This window comes from Xenopus laevis, chromosome 8S (genome assembly GCF_017654675.1).
Source record: "Xenopus laevis strain J_2021 chromosome 8S, Xenopus_laevis_v10.1, whole genome shotgun sequence".
Classification (NCBI taxonomy): domain Eukaryota; kingdom Metazoa; phylum Chordata; class Amphibia; order Anura; family Pipidae; genus Xenopus; species Xenopus laevis.
Genome location: NC_054386.1, coordinates 71626393 through 71643111, shown reverse-complemented (window position 1 = coordinate 71643111; position 16719 = coordinate 71626393). Strand labels below are relative to the sequence as shown.

The 16719-nt window shown below is 37.4% G+C and overlaps 1 protein-coding gene across 2 annotated transcripts in view; it reads left to right on the top strand.

Annotated features, from left to right (window-relative positions):
* Positions 1 to 16719, top strand: part of LOC108700148 (dachshund homolog 2) — a 372744-nt gene that overhangs the window by 292746 nt on the left and 63279 nt on the right. For both annotated transcript variants that reach the window (XM_041574972.1, XM_018233058.2), the window contains exons 6-7: positions 787 to 922; positions 1881 to 1961. In XM_041574972.1, coding sequence (XP_041430906.1) covers positions 787 to 922; positions 1881 to 1961 — 217 coding nt within the window. The remainder of the gene's footprint in view (positions 1 to 786; positions 923 to 1880; positions 1962 to 16719) is intronic.

Below are 16719 nucleotides of genomic sequence, written 5' to 3'. Positions count from 1 at the left end.
TTTGCGGTTTCAATGAAACCACAGGGCTAATCTTCAAGTGAAAGATCAAATGTGAAGTGCTAAAACAGACACAAAATTGAGTGCATATTGATTGTATACACAGAGTCACTTCACATTCACACATTCCTATACAGATTCCTTTGCAACTTGCAGTTGCAGTTGAGTCTGTTCAGCATCTCTGATGAATTGAGTGCAAACTACACTTATGGACGCAAGGGTCCCTGGAGTTTGTGGCATTCTGTTGGTAATCCAGGGTTTCCTTATTGGCTGCATACTGTACATAAACACAGCTGTTTTACACCACATACATTCAATTTGAATGTGAAGTATTTTTACTTACCTACAGGATGTCAGCTTCCTCAGGGTATATAAAAGGTAACCAAAAGGTTTATTTTAAATATTATGATTAAAACTTATTATTAGGGATGAGTCAATTTTTTCGCTGTGTTTCACTATGGAAATGACGCCCATAAACTTCAATGGGAGAAAAAAATGTTGCTTGTCAAAAAAATTAGCTGTGCATCAAAAAAAATTGTCGCCCATAGACTTTAATGCATTTTGCCAAATTTACGCACATAGCGAATTTGGTTCAAATTTTCATCTTTACTTATTATGCAGTTAAAAAGGTTTTGCAAATCTCCTTTAAAATTATTACATTTTATATTTAGGGGAAATAGGTGAAATATGTTTCTTGTACTGTAATTTACCTTTTAACTTGTGTTTTACTAAAATTTTGATTATGTGTTGAGTTCTTTAACCAAAAAATGTATATTTTCATTTTATAAGGAGAGGATACAGGATACTCCATCCCCGGCTCCATCCATAGAAGACACCCAGCGACCCGGGAGCCATGCATCGTCACATCAAAGCAGTAGTGTATCAAGTTCGCCCTCACAACTTGACAATATACCTGATCGAGTTGGTTAGTATTTATAACGTAGCATAGCAAACTATGGTATACTTTAAGGGGGTTATTTACTAAACTCCGAATGTAAAAATCACGAAAAAATTCGTGATTTTTTAAAATAAAATCTGACTTTTAAACAAATCATCAGTCTTTTGGAATTTATTAAACCCGAGGATGGAAAAGTCTGAATCTGAAAATCCGGCATCTCAGACCTGTCGAGGTTGAACATAAGTCAATGAGAGAAGTCCCAATGATTTTTTGATGTGCGCTGGGTTTTTGGCAATACTATTGCCAAAAACCCAGCGCACATCAAAAAATCATTGGGACTTCTCCCATTGATTTATATGCAACCTCGACAAGTCTGAGATTTTCAGAATCTGACTTTTCCATCCTCAGGGTTTAGAAAAATTTGTGATTTTTTTAAAAGTCAGATTTTATAAAAAAAAAATCAAAAATTTTTCGGGATTTTTGCATTCGGAGTTTAGCAAATAGTAAAGATACCCTTAAGGTATGAAGATCTGAATTACTGAAATATCCCTTATCTAGAAATCCCAAGGTCCTGAGCATTCTGGATAACAGGTCCCATACCTGTACTAATATATAATATTCAACCTATTAAAATACTGCACTTTGTCATTTTGCCATGGTGCTTTGGTTTTCATGTTTGTATTTATATAGATTAATAGAATTGGATGCAAAATCAGCCTATTGGGTTTATTTAATGTTTAAATGATTTTCTATTAGACTTAAGGTATGAAGATCCAAATTACAGAAAGATTCCTTATCCAGAAATCCCCAGGTCTTGAGCATTCTGGATAACAGGTCCCATACCTGTACCGATATATAATATTCAACCTATTAAAATACTGCACTTTGTCATTTTGCCATTGAGCTTTGGTTTTTCCTGTTTACATTTACTGTATATAGATTAATGCTTTCATGAATTGACTGTGTTCACTTCTGTTTATGGCAGCTCTGCTATCGAACTCCAGAGAAGGGGAGATAACTGAACTAGATACTGGATCCAGTATGAAAAAGATGTCAAAAGAGAAAGGTAGGAATGTCATTTTATGAACTGAAGTGTACTATGTATTGTCTTAACAAAAAGTACAAAGGAGAAACTGCAGCACAGAGGATTCATATTATAGCGATTATTCATACTGCAGAAATTATGCTATAGTAATCAGAACGTCAGGACTGAATGCATTTGTAAAAATGAATATTCTAGTATAAATCTAAGTTATAGGGCCCTAAAACACTCAGAAAGATAATATGTTTCGTAGCATGTACAGGTATGGGACCTGTAATCCAGAAAACTCTGAATTATGAGTATGCCATCTCCCATAGACTTCATTCTAATCAAATAATTCTTAAAAATAAGTTCCTTGTACTTGTTCCCAACCTAGGTTAAATATAAAAAATATTAAATATAATTAATCTGTATTGTAGGCAAAGCAATCTTATTGGGTTGATTTTTAGCAGATTTATGTTATGGAGATCCAGATTACGGGAAGATCCCTTATCTGGAAAGCCCCAGGCCCTGAACATTCTGGATGACAGGTCTAATAGCTGTACTGAATTTATTTATTAGTCAGCAGTCAATCACTTTCTCCTTTCAGAATCCTTGCCTCCCAATTAAGAGAAAAAAGAAACATTTTGCAATTATTTTCCATGCCGGAATGAAACATTCTTTTCATTCCTAAGGGATTTTTAAAGCATATTTATCAAATAGTGAGCTCCATTAATAAACACGATTCTAAAAATCCCTTGGGAATGAATACAACATGTATGTGGTGTGTTTTCATAAATCTGCCCCTTAGAGATTCAAAATAACTTTGGAAATTATTTTGTTTGCCAATGGTTTAAAAACGATTACACTCATTTTAAATTGAATAAACAACTACAATTTCTTTGATTGATTGCCAAAATGGTGCAGAAAAGGCAAATATAAGGAAATGTAAGAAAACAAGTAGTGATAGGCGAATTTATTTGACAGGCATGAATTCCGACATCATAATTCGCATTTCACAAATTTTTTTCCCATTTGCCCATCAATAAACACAATTAATTAAAACATATTTAATAATCAAATTACAAACTTTCTTGTAGTCTGTTAAACTCCAAGGCAGAGTTGATTTGTCAGTCGTTTCCAAAACATATCATAATTAGTGATGGGCGAATTTATTCATCAGGCGCGAATTTGCAAGTTATGAAAATTTGCCGCCATCAAAGTTTTTTTAAGACGGCAAGAGAATCAATGCCGGCGACAATTCAGACGCTGGCGACGATTAATGGACGCACATTGACTTTAATGGGCACTTTTTAATTTGCCTAGTTTTGAAATGAATTGGTTGTTGTGATAGATTTTTATGGATGGTTCTGAGCCAACTGCTAATTGTTTTGTATACTGTACATGCTTGCCCATAGTAATCCATAGCAAATCTACCTCTGGGGCAGACTACACTACCCTGAATTTCTGCTGAGTGTTCAAAATGATTGTTGTTGTAAGTTGTGTGGCTGTATCAGTGCTGTTTGGTCATCATGCCCACAGAGCAGTCAGTCAGTCATTCCTCTTTCTTACAAGCTTTAGTCACTTCTAAACCCTGACTTAGTTATTCAGCCAATAGAAATCAGCAGGCCCATGGCAATCCGGATATCTACTTCACCATGTCCCTGGCGCGTACTCTGTGATGATGCGTGGGGGGGAGGAGCGCCCTAGGAAAGCCCTTCTTCTGCCTACCCCTAGTTCCAGCCCTGGCAATCAGTCAATTTCTCACTAAAAAGTCACATTCATTTAAATTCTTTATTACACACGGGACATTAGTGTGAAAATCCAAAATGTTAAAATTAACATTATTTTGGATTGATTAGTATAGGATGTAGTAGGGAGCTAAACATAGGAATTAGGAATGGCTTAAGTTGGAGCCACTTTTATAGAATAGTTCCATTCATAAATTATAATCTTTCTGTAACAAGTAATCAAAATACTTCCCTTACACAGAATTTCTTTTAACACTAAAAAAATGTGCTTGAAGTGAAAGCATCACCATTTATTAGGCGTGACAAGTAAGCAGTTTATATAACTGTGGCAAACACATGTTTTCACATCTGTTTTGAGTAATGTCATCATGATTTTAAAAATGATTTATAACTCTTCACATCATAAATTGCCTTGCTTTTACTTACAAATTTCCATTCACATCAGTGAAAGCATGTTCAGGATATCTGAAGTTGGAAACAACTGAATGATTGTGTTTTTGAAGGGGGAAGAAAGATTAACAAATGAATGTCTGATATTGCATGATTCTACCAATAGTGTAATGCAAAAGATGATCTTGCTGCTTTGTGAATGAAGAATGAAAATGAGCCATAAATATAGTTTATAAACCTTTGGCATCAATATGAACATCCATCTATCTCATTTGCAAATTATTTCTGATTGGCCACTTTGGGGCATATTTATCAAGAATCAGATTTGTGAGTTGTGTGAGGGTTTTTCTACCTCGAATAAACTCAAAATTCAAATATTTATGAAAAAATCTGAATGTCAAAAACTCGAATGAAAAATGACGGGGAAAAAACCTCTAATGATCGAGTTCATGTCCCGAAACCTTTGATTGAGTTTTTGGATAAAAATCCTCAAATTAAAATTAAAAAACTCGAGCTTTGTCTAGGACAGCTCCCATTGACTTCTACATGACTTTGCTATCTTTTAGGGGGTTATTTATCAAACTCTGAATACAAAAATCTTGAAAAATTCTGATTTTTTTGACCAAAAAATGTATTATACCCAGAGGCTGAAAAAAGTCAGAATCCGTAAATCCACCATCTCCAAGCTGTCGGGGTCCTGTAGATGTCAGTAGCAAAGGTTCCATTTTAATATCATTGTTAGCGTTGAGTTTCGGCCAAAGATCTAAAAAGTCAGGTTTTTTTTGCCGGAAAATTTTAACTTTTGGCAGGAAAACACAATTTTTTTGGATTGTTGCCCGAACCGATTTTAGCAAGCCAACTATGATAAATAAGGTCCAATCAGCAATTTGGAGTTGGCCAGACATTTTTAAATAGAAATAATGAGATAAATTCTGACTTTGATAAATAACCCCCTACAACCCATATTTTTACATTAAAGGGGCCGATTCACTAACTTCGAGTGAAGGATTCGAAGTAAAAAAACTTTGAATTTTTGTGCTCCTCGACTATCGAATTGGCATAAATTTGCCTGAGTAGAATGATTCCAATAGATCGAGCGCAAAAACGCTGCGACTATTCGCCATTCGATAGTCGAAGTACTGGATCGAGCACAAAAATGCTGCGACTATTCACCCATTCGATAGTCGAAGTACTGTCTCTTTTAAAAATACTTCGACTGCCTACTTCGCCACCTAAAACCTACCGAATTGCTATGGAAAATCCCATAGGCTTGTTTTCCAAGTTTTTGATCGAATAAAAAGGCATTCGATCGAATGAAAATCCTTCGAGCGAATATTCGATCGAGCGCCTATTCGCCTGGCAAATATTCGCCAATTCGACTATTCGCCAGCGCGTAAATTTGCCCGAATTGCCTATTCGATTCTATTCGATTCTATTCCCCAGTCGAATTTCGAGGGATTTAACCCCTCGAAATTCGACCCTTGATGAATTTGCCCCTAAAATGTTCCTGATTTTTTTATGCTTAATAAATACCGGGCATTCAAATTTTTGAAAATATAACTGAAATGTGTGAGTTTTAGTGGGAAAAAAATTAAATTTTTTTTTTGATAAATCTGCCCAAAGTAAATATTCTTGCTGAAAATCACAAGTTCCATTTATTCCACTGCAGTAAAATATCACATGCGATCTTCCTTCTAAATGCCAGACCATCCAGAGGTGGTGTTTCTATTATACAAGTCATAATTTTTTATGCCATTTATTTTGAAGCTCTATAAATAGTTATTAAAATACCTACTGAGGTCTTGGAACTACTGACCACTACAGAGCAGAACTTATATTGTATATATTTTTTTTTTTTTCAACCATATTTTTATTGGTTTTAAATCACAGTACATGACAGCATAAGACAAAACATGCTTCAGGATGATAATGCAAAGGATACAAAAGCGAGTCCCAATGTTACAATCTGTGACAAATAGCAAAAGATACACAGTGCAATAGTTACATCCCCATAAATAGATGTCATCAGGGAAGGGGGGCAGCACGTACCCACGAACCTCCAATAGAACCCCAGATATGCAAGACACACAAAAATGATATATACATGGAAACTACGCTTTTACACAATGAGCAAATATGCAAAAGACAAGAAAAGAAAAGAAAAGAACCCCATACCGTAGGCGCAGGGAGACACCATACCCCATTCACAAGAATCCATGGTTTACCGTGAAATTTGGTCATGATAAGAATCCCAAAGATACCAGTCCTCCAGAAAGGACATTGAGTTATCATGTAACAGAGCGGTTAAGTATTCCATTCTCCGTATTTGCTGTATCTTGTTCACTAAAGCTAATGTAGTCGGAGCCGTTTGCACCTTCCAATGAGCTGCAATTAAGCATCGTGTACCCATCAGAATATTCCGTGCGACTTTTTGAATACGTTTGCCAACATTCTCAAGTGGCAGCCCCAATAGATGAGTCAGAGGATCTTTCGCTATTGTTAAGCAAGTGATCTTTGACAATATAGCTGTCGTTGTGTCCCATAGTGGCGCTATAATTGGGCAAGTCCAATAAATATGGAATAGTGTAGCCGGGCTCTGATGACAGCGCCAACAATTAGCTGAGACGTCTGGGAAAAGTTTATGTAACAAAGCAGGGGTATGGTACCACTCAAATAAAATTTTATATATATTCTCCTTCATGGTGGTGCATATTGAAGATTTAGTCGCATTTTCCCAAATTTTCCCCCATTGTTCTATGGAGATAGGAGTGCCAATTTCAGATTCCCAATGGATCATGTAGGGGTGTGGTGTCTCCTCCACTCGCCGCTCATTAAGAACATTATATAAAGTCGAAATCAGCTTTTTTCTCGTTACCATATGCATACAGAGAGTTTCAAAGTACAATGGGGCTGGTTTCGTAAGAGTCGGGCATAAGGAACTGACAAAGTGCCGCAGCCTAAAATACATGTAATCCCTCATGCCCTGTACCTGATAGGCCTTGATCAACTCAGTTTTCTCCAGAAATTTATTAGTCTTGGAATCAAACAACTTAAATATTTGAAAAACATTAGTATGTTCCCATATTCGAATGAAATGCCCCTCGACACCCATACTAAAGGACGGATTAAACAAAAATGGTGTTAAAGGAGATGCAGACCCTGTCCGGCGTAATCTATTACATCGTTGGTTCCATAAATGGTGCGTAAATTGCACCGTTTTCGGCAAAGTATGCATGTCCCACTTCATAGCCGTCCCCCAAAATAATGTGCTAGGATGTAATGGCAAAGAAGCCATTACTTCAATCTCCGCCCATTTTGTGTAGACTTCTTTTTGTGATAGATAAATGATCTGACGCAAATGAGTCGCCAAGTAGTATTTATGAAAATCCGGAAAGCCAACGCCCCCCTGTGATCGATTAGTCTGTAGCAAGTCCCCTTTTACTCTATGACGTTTCCTTCCCCAGATGAACTTAATACAGGTGCTTTGAAATTGTCTCAATGCTATACGAGGAATAGAGATGGGCAGCGTCTCAAAATAATATAACACCTTAGGCAATATAGTCATTTTTATGGATGCCATCTTTCCAAACCAGGAAATATTGTATTTCTGCCAAGTGTTTAAATCTGCATGAATCCTTCTCCATAACGGAACAAAGTTGGTCCTGTATAGAGTGTTGTAGCTAGCAGTTAAAGATATGCCCAAATATTTTATATTATCTTTCCGCCAATTATAGTTAAAGTTGAGCTTAAGCAGTTTCAATCTAGAATCTGGGACGTGGATCGGAAGGGCCTCTGTTTTCGTTTGATTAATCCTATAACCAGATAGTTGCCCATATTGATCTATAATTTGGTGTAAATTTGGAAGCGACAATAGTGGTTTCGTGATGGTCAATAACACATCGTCAGCATATAAACAGATCTTATACTCCTGTCGTTTAATTGTGATACCCTGAATGTTCGGGTCATGGCGAATGCGAGCAGCTAAGGGCTCTATACATAGTACAAAAAGGAGGGGGGAAAGGGGGCACCCCTGTCGAGTCCCATTGCTAATAACTAATGGGTGTGAGAGCTGCCCCGCCGTTTTCACAATGGCTGTTGGTGTGGCATAGAGCGATCGTAAAGCCCTCAAGTAAGGACCGCAAAAGCCCATGTGTTCGAGGGTAGCAAACATAAAGCCCCAGTCCAGACGGTCAAACGCCTTTTCGGCATCTAAGCTTAACAGGATGACCTCCTCCGATGTTTTATTGACATGATCAATCAAGTCTATAACCCGCCTCGTGTTATCGCCAGATTGCCTATTTTTAATGAATCCCACCTGATCCAAGTGAATCAGGCGTGGGAGGATCTGATTCAATCTGTTCGCTAAAATTTTTGTAAAGATTTTCAGGTCCGAGTTCAAAAGAGAGATGGGCCGGTAGTTTGCACAGGAGGTATGATCTTTCCCTTCTTTAGGAAGTACAGTAATATAGGATTTCAGAGTTTCCCTATGAATAGGGGTCCCCTGTAAATAATCATTAAACAAAGATTGCATAATCGGTAGGAGCTCATTTTGAAATACCTTATAGTATTTATACGTCAGACCATCTGGACCGGGTGCCTTCTTGGTGGGGAAGCTTTTAATAGCTTCGGCAATTTCTTCCGCAGTTACCTGTGCATTTAATATTTCAGTTTCCGAATCAGTTAAAGTGGGTAAATGGCATTCCTTCAAAAAATTGGTATACCTATCAGATGGATTTTTAATGGATTGGGGGAGGTTATACAATCGGTGGTAATATTGCCGAAAGCACTCTACGATTCTCTCTGGGTTGGACTCCAGCTGCCCCTTGGATTGTATTACCAAAGGGGTACTTAAGGCTGATTCCCCCCGCAGCTTATTAGCCAACATGGTATGCGACTTATTCGCAAATTCATAGTACCGCTGCTGTGTCCAACGCAGAGATTTTTCCACCTTATGGATCGACTTATCTTTAATGTCATTTCTCAGTTTTTGTATTTTAAGTAAGAGGGTTCGTGTGGGATAGTGAAAGTATTTGTATTCCAATTGATGAAGGGAGCGTTTCATGTCATTCACCACTTTAAGCCTCTCTCTTTTAGCAGCGCTGGCGTGAGCAAGCAGCTCTCCCCTAATGCAAGCTTTATGAGCCTCCCATACTATAGTAGGGTCTTGGGTGGATCCCACATTTAAATTAAAGTATTCTTTTAATTTCCCCTGAAAGATCTGTTGAGTTTCTACTGAATTTAAAAGGGACTCATTCAATCTCCAGACATTCGGGGGGGAAACGGTCGTCAAATGAGGTATGTCTAAAATAATGGGGGCATGATCGGACCAGGTAATTTGATCAATATCCGCTATAATATGTGGGGTGCTTAGTTGGGGCGAGACAAAGAAATAGTCTATACGGCTAAAAGTTTTATGCGGGTGCGAGTAAAAAGTGTAACTTTTTTGTAGAGGATGTTTGACTCTCCATATATCTATTAATAATGCTTTCCTAAGTATTTTCCTGAAGTTTCTGGATCTAAGGTCAGTTTCCCTGCTCGCCACAGTGGCTGTGGGTCGCAGCACATCCCTCAGCTGAGAGACCGCCATGTTGAAGTCCCCTCCAACTATTAGCTTCCGTGTACGATATAAATTAAGCTTATTCATCACCAGTTGCACAAAGTGAATCTGTCTGACATTGGGCACATATACATTTACAATAACAATTTGAGTACCCTCTAAGCTGCCTTCTAAAATTATGTACCGTCCATTTTGGTCAATGGTTTTCCGTATAAGTCGAAAAGGTATACGCTTACTGATTAAGATCGCCACCCCCGCTTTTTCTTTTGATGTGAAGCGTAGTAACAATGTGGGAAGTGGCGATTTTGTAACCGCCAGACATCGCCGCTTGCATGGTGGGTCTCTTGCAATAACGCTATATCCACATTTTGTTTTTGCAGCTCCGACAATATTAGCCACCTTTTAATTGGGGAATTAGAACCCTTAACATTAAGTGACAGCAATTTGACCATTGAATCTGGGGAGAACCAAGCTACAATATATCGCAAATGGTGAGGGCAAGCAAGCGGCGATCTCTGAGGTCAATGCAAAACCAAGCATAATAGTACGCTGTAGTATATACGGAGTCAGTATACCTTCATTGTGGAACATAAAAGCAACGAAAATAGGTTCAAACATAAACAGTAAATAAACCAGATAACCAAAATAACTAAAACATGTGAGTAACTTTATGTTCATATCATACCCTCGTGGATGTTGCATTGAGGGAGAGACCTTCCTTATTCCAAATAGGTCAGAATGAAAAACGTGTATGCCCCTACAGGGCACCGTCCCAGGGGAGTCAGTGGAAAGAAACAATCCACAGTGTTCCATATGTGGGGAACGCAGCAAGATCTAGGTAAATAAAGAGTCCCATCAGAGCCGAGCGACGCCCGATCCTGTAAAAGAGAAAAGAAAAAAAAAGAAGGACATGCCTAGCCGCAGCTCGCAGCCCATCAGCTGCGGGAGATTTCAAGTAGGCGCCATGTTGCGAGGACAGGTGTTCCCTGGTTCCTTAGACGGCATCCCTTTCCGCGGTGTCGTTTCCCAGATAGGTTGCAAATGATGCCTAACAGGCGATGTCGCTGGTGAAGCCGCAGGTGGTTTCTGTGAGAGTCCCAGCGCCAATAAAAACCTGTCTTGTTGTGAACTCTCCGACAAAGTGTACTGTCTGCCATCTTTGGTTGCGATAAGCTTAAAGGGATAACCCCAGCGATAAGGTATCTTGCTCTCCCTGAGAACTTGCGTAAGCGGCCGTAGGGCCCGCCGTTTGGCTAGCGTAATAGAGGAGATATCGTTGTATAGTTGGAGTTGTGCTCCTTGGTGCTCTATGCTTTGACGCAGCCTGGTCACAGACATCACTCTGTCCTTGCTTTCAAAATAGTGGAACTTCGTGACAACATCCTTAGGCATTTTAGAATTAGGAGGCGGGTTACCCAAAGCTCTATGCGCCCTATCCAGACGCCAAGCTTCTGGCGGCAAATCCGGTACCAAAGTGGAAAATAAATTTCGCAAGTAGGCCTTGAGGTCCGGCTGTTTCACGGTATCCGGCACGCCTCGAATTCTAACATTAGACCTCCTGTTCCTATTCTCCAAGTCCTCGCACAGCACTTTAACTTGGTTCAGTTCAGTGCGTATTACTTGGTTCTCCTCTAAGAGCGCATTGTGACTTCGCACTAAGTCATCGACTGCGGTCTCAACCTTGTCCGTCCTGTCCCCCAACTCTGTCAGGTCTGCCTTCAAAGTGTTAAGCACCTGCGCCACTGTATCAGTAATGGTGGCTGTCAGCATATCTTTTAATGCAGTGAGGTGCTGTGTTAGTACTGCCTCCGTAACTGGAGCTGAGAGAGAGAGTTCTGAGTCAAGTACCTGTTGTGCAGGGCCCCGGGGGCTTCTACTATCCTCCTCCGACATCCCGAAGGCAGAGCCGGGGGACTGCGCAGGAGCATCGCCAGCAGCGCCGCCATCTTGGGAAGCCACCTGGGAATCCGTAACCGCATATTTATGCAGATAGGGAGACATCGTCCCCGCCGTTTCCTTCTGCTTTTTCTTCCCCATGATTGCGCTGAATCCTTCTGATGAACCTGCAGTCGAATGCAATCAAAAGTCGGCTAATAAGCAGGTTTTCTCCGGATCTGGTCAGAGCTCAGCTCCGATGCGACTGCCTCACGCCATGTCGCGCATGCGCCCCCCATATTGTATATATTTTTAAACTGAAGGATTCGTATTTCCATAGTAAAGTCATTGTGAAAATAGGGAGGGGTGTGTGTATGGATACTGGGTTTTCATTTGGAGGGGTTGAACTTGATGGACTTTGTCTTTTTTCAACCCAATTTAACTATGTAACTATGTTATAAAACAGGTTACTGAATATTATGTATTATGATAAAATAATATAGAGGTATTAGAGATATCATAGGTCACCTCCAAGTTCCAAATGCATGGCCATTTAAATCCTCTGTTTTTAAATATATGGTATTTATATTTTATGACAGGTGTAAATTATTTCTAATAAATGTCATAAACATTATGCTAAAATCAAATATCCCTAGCTAAAAAAGAAATTACTGAAGAATGTATTGTACTAATAACAAGGTCTTGTAGTTTCTGAAGATCCCCAAGGCCATTTCTTTGTGTAAATTCAAAATGACCTTTAGCTTTGCACAATGTGACGTTCCCCAATGGTCCAGGTACAGAGAAATGTATCAGAATCATGTGTTCAACACGTAACAGTGAAAAATTAACTCATTATTTGTTTCTTCTATCCCACACTATTCTCTATCACATTGTGGATTTTCCTATACCTATGAATTAATCATTGCCATTAAGAATTAGGTTGTTTAAGGGAAATAAGATGAAAACAGGTGTAGAACACCTGAGACAGCACCAGGGGACTCCCCAGGGACTTTTCCCCTTTTTTATAATTACTGTAAACTGAAAGTGAGCAGATGGAGTTTAGAAGCAAAAACTAATAAGCTAAGAGCAGTGAATCATAATCTTTACAGTACAAAATGCAAAACTAATTAAAATAAGTTAAAAAGTAATTTTAAGACAGCTTTAATCCATTATCTAATTCTATTTGCAATCTGTAATATGTAAGTTGCCTTTAAAAATTTACCAATGCAATTTTTTGTCCGTAGAGCCATACGTGGGCATCAAGATAAATTATTATGCTAAGTGACTAAGTATAAACTGCTCAAATTACGTTTACTAAAATGCTTTATTGATGTATTGACTGGCAAAAGGTTTATGCTATCTGTACTGTATTTTCATTTAACTGGTGGTATTTACTTAAAAAATTTGAATATTTGGCACATGAAGAATGTTGCTTATGATCTTGGTTATTAAAGTAGTCCAGCACTTACAAATATATATTTGTTTCTTTTTATTTTTAATTCTATGGATATTAATATCTGTGCTGTAACCTCTGGGCTATGAATAGCTACAAATTGGGTCTAACTCTGCCCCTTCCAGAGTCTGGGTTACACACATATAAGCAAATTACAATAGGGGGTCTATTTTCTAAACTCCGACTGCAAAAAACCTGAAAAATTTGTATTTTTTTTAATATAAAATCAGAATTTTTAGTGGAAAAAAATATCACAAATTTTTCAGAATTTATGATACCCGAGGATGGAAAAACTCTAAATCCGAAAATCTGGCATCTCAGACCTGCCGTGGTTGCATATAAGTCAATGGGAGAAGTCCCAAAGATTTTTTGATCTGCACTGGGTTTGGTGCATTAATCCAAAATTTTGGGGGTTTTCAGGCAAAAATTTCAAAAAATCTGATTTTCCCGGTGGAAATTCCGAAAAAATTCACAAAATTCGTTTTTTTCACGATTTTTTCCCTCAAACCATATTTTCGGGAAAGTGTATTAATAAATAAGCCAAAAAAGCCTGTGCGGATTGGTCTGAGTTTATGTTTTTAGAAAATATTGAGATAAAATCAGACTTTGATAAATATCCCCCTAGGTGTTGAAAATGTGACAAATTTAACGCAAAGCGGCAAAAAAATTTGCAAGCATTGAAAATCAATATACAGTATTTATCAACATTCTAATTATAGTAGTTTTAGAAGTTGAAACCACAGATAGGGGGTTATTTATTAATGTCTGAATGCCAAAAACTTTTTTTACTATAAAATCTGAATTTTTAGTGGAAAAAAAAACCTCGAATCGAGTTGCTCCTGTGTATATGCCTGCTGCTTTGGTCTGAGAGTATACAGGAGGCACATCACATGTGTGGGCCCTGGACACCCCCTCAAAGAAACCACCATGGTTGAAAATTTTCTTTTATTTATTTCATTTAAAAAATTTGAACTTTAAACTCATATTTTCATGTATCTGTGAACATAGGCATACCCCCTTATGCCAAACATTGTTTCATTTGATACTGAAGAACAGAGACTGCATAAAAAGAAAATCAATACCTTAAGCATAAGACTTTGATCTTGAGCCAGAGCCAAAGACTTCACCTTAATAAGGTCTCAAGACAAATTAACGCATGACCTGAGCAAAGATTATTTTACTGTTATAGCCCATTGATACTAGATCAGTATTCTTGTGTCTTTGTAGTGGCCATTCTTTAGATGGGCTGGCAGCGTAAAGTTCAATTACAGGGCAAGATTAAAAATGCATAGGACATAAACCAATTGATATGGCAGTTCGGAGCTTGTGTGACCTGTTATTATGACATTGTTTCAATCATTGTCTAATGTGGAGGGAAATATGCTTGTTGATAGGAAATGGAATGGCATGATGCTATCATTTTTACTTCAGTATCCTATTACCATGAGTATTTATTGGTTATGAATATGGCTTAATTGTATCTGGAACTTGTATAACTTGATTTCTTTAAACTCATTGCCAAACACCTATACATGATACTCAGCACCATGACAATTTCGCCATAAACTAACAAATATGCAGGGACTTTGTAGCCTCCTCTTAAGGGATCAGAGGGATCTGATGTAGGTACACATCCAACGGACATGTATAATTTCTGTGTTTTAGGACCTTGCCAAACACTAATCCTTACAACTGTTAGTAGAGACCATTACTTATCTGTTAGAAGCAGAGCAATGATTTAATTCAGAGGATATATGCAAGTTGATGGGAGAAAGCCCTCTATAGTTGGAGAAAAATTTTAAAGGCTTTCTGGTAAACATTTTTCTGTCTGTCTGGTAAGGGCATGTGAAGTTTAGAATGGACAGAGGGGCTCTACATGTGTCACATACTGCAGCAATACAAAATGAACAGTGTCTGGATTTTACATTTTTTCACTATTCAGGGAAACCTCTGGCACTTCAAAAGTGCCGCGTTATTTCTTCAGAATTTTTAGCAAATGTTATTTTCATTTAGGACTTTGATTATGTTACCCCATGAGAGTATTTCTTATGATTTAATTCTAAAAATATATTTATATATATGTTATAACTATTAACAAGATAATTTACCATTTGCCTTTGATATTACATTTATTAAAGTGGACCTGTCACCCAAACATAAAAAGCTGTATAATAAAAGTCTGTTTCAAATTAAACATGAAATCCAACTCCTTAGATTTCACTGCTCTTCACACATTCCCCTGTTCTATTCACTATTTAATTGTGTAGCCAATGCATGGGGATGTACATCAGGTCCCCCATTCTGGTGCACAAACAAGTTTTTGAGATGATGGAAGGCTTGCCTTAATAACAGTGTCCACAAAATGGCTCCTGCCTGCTTGTTATAATTATGAATTCTCAGACTGATGGAAACAAGATTCAAATCATTTATATAGTGTAATCAAAGTTCACTTTGCTTGACTAATGTGATAAAATAGGATTTTGAATATTTGTAGTGGGTGACGGGTCCCCTTTAACATCAATAGACTGAGCAAACAAATGAATCACAATGTGCAAAATATTAAGGACAAAACTGCGCAGGAAATTTTACATGACAAGATTTTGTGGGTCAAATAAAATCTCCTGTATAGTTTAGCCCAAAAGTTTTAAATATTTGTAGTAATAAAATGTGTGGCGTGCTGTGGTAGTCTGATGTAGTTGGACTTAAATCATTTCAATGCACCTAGTTATTGATTACATTTTTTATATATTTTGTAAGTCATATATATGTACAATAGTAATTTATGGGTGCCTAAGCGACTAACTAGGTTCTAATATGGTCCAACTTTTATGTATGCACCTTATTACAGCTCTTCTCTGTGAGTTGGCATTGTTTTTATGAAAGGCACATGAAATCTACTTTGTTGTGCTAAATGGTTACATTTCCTACTAAAAAAAATTTGGTTCTCCTGGGAACTGATCCACAGGGGGGTGTTAAAGTGGCATATTCTTGGTAAAACTGCATGGAAAGTCTAATATATTGCAGCATAACCATTGGAACAAAACATAAACAAAAATAATTTAACAAATCTAGTAGGACTTTAACTGCCCATTTGATTTTCATCCTTTTATAATGACAGAAATAATAATTTATAGAAATTCCCTAAATTACAAATATAGGTATTTTATTTTTAACATATTTTACTTATATTATATCCAATGTTATGATATAAGCATCACATCATTCTGCTCAGCAAAAACTATTTTCTGCAAAAAATACTAAAAAAAGAAAAGTTCATTATCCAAACTACAAGTTATTGGCAGCTGTCCTAGTTGTCAACATTTTAAGCCATTTAAAAAAAAAAAAGTTTTCCAAATTTTTCGGAGTTGAAAATTATGAATTTGCTGAATTCAAGTTTTTCCCCACATTTTTATTTGATCAAAGTTTTAATATGCTTTTATATTTTTCGTTATAATTATAATATATGTCATCCCTCTGACTACATTATGCATTTTCAAGCATTTTTTCATGTTGTACAATGTAGCCTTGCAGTATTAACACACACCATATTATAAAAGGAAAAAAAAAACCTCCACAAATAATCTAAGGGGGTTATTTACTATATCATGAAAAATGTGTGATTTTTTTTTTATATAAAATCGGACTTGGAATTGGAATTTATTAAACCCAGAGGATGGAAAAATCTGAATTGGAAAATCTGGGATCTCAGACCTGTCAAAGTTGCATATAAGTCAATGAGTGAAGTCCCAATGATTTTTTGCTGTGCACTGGGTTTTG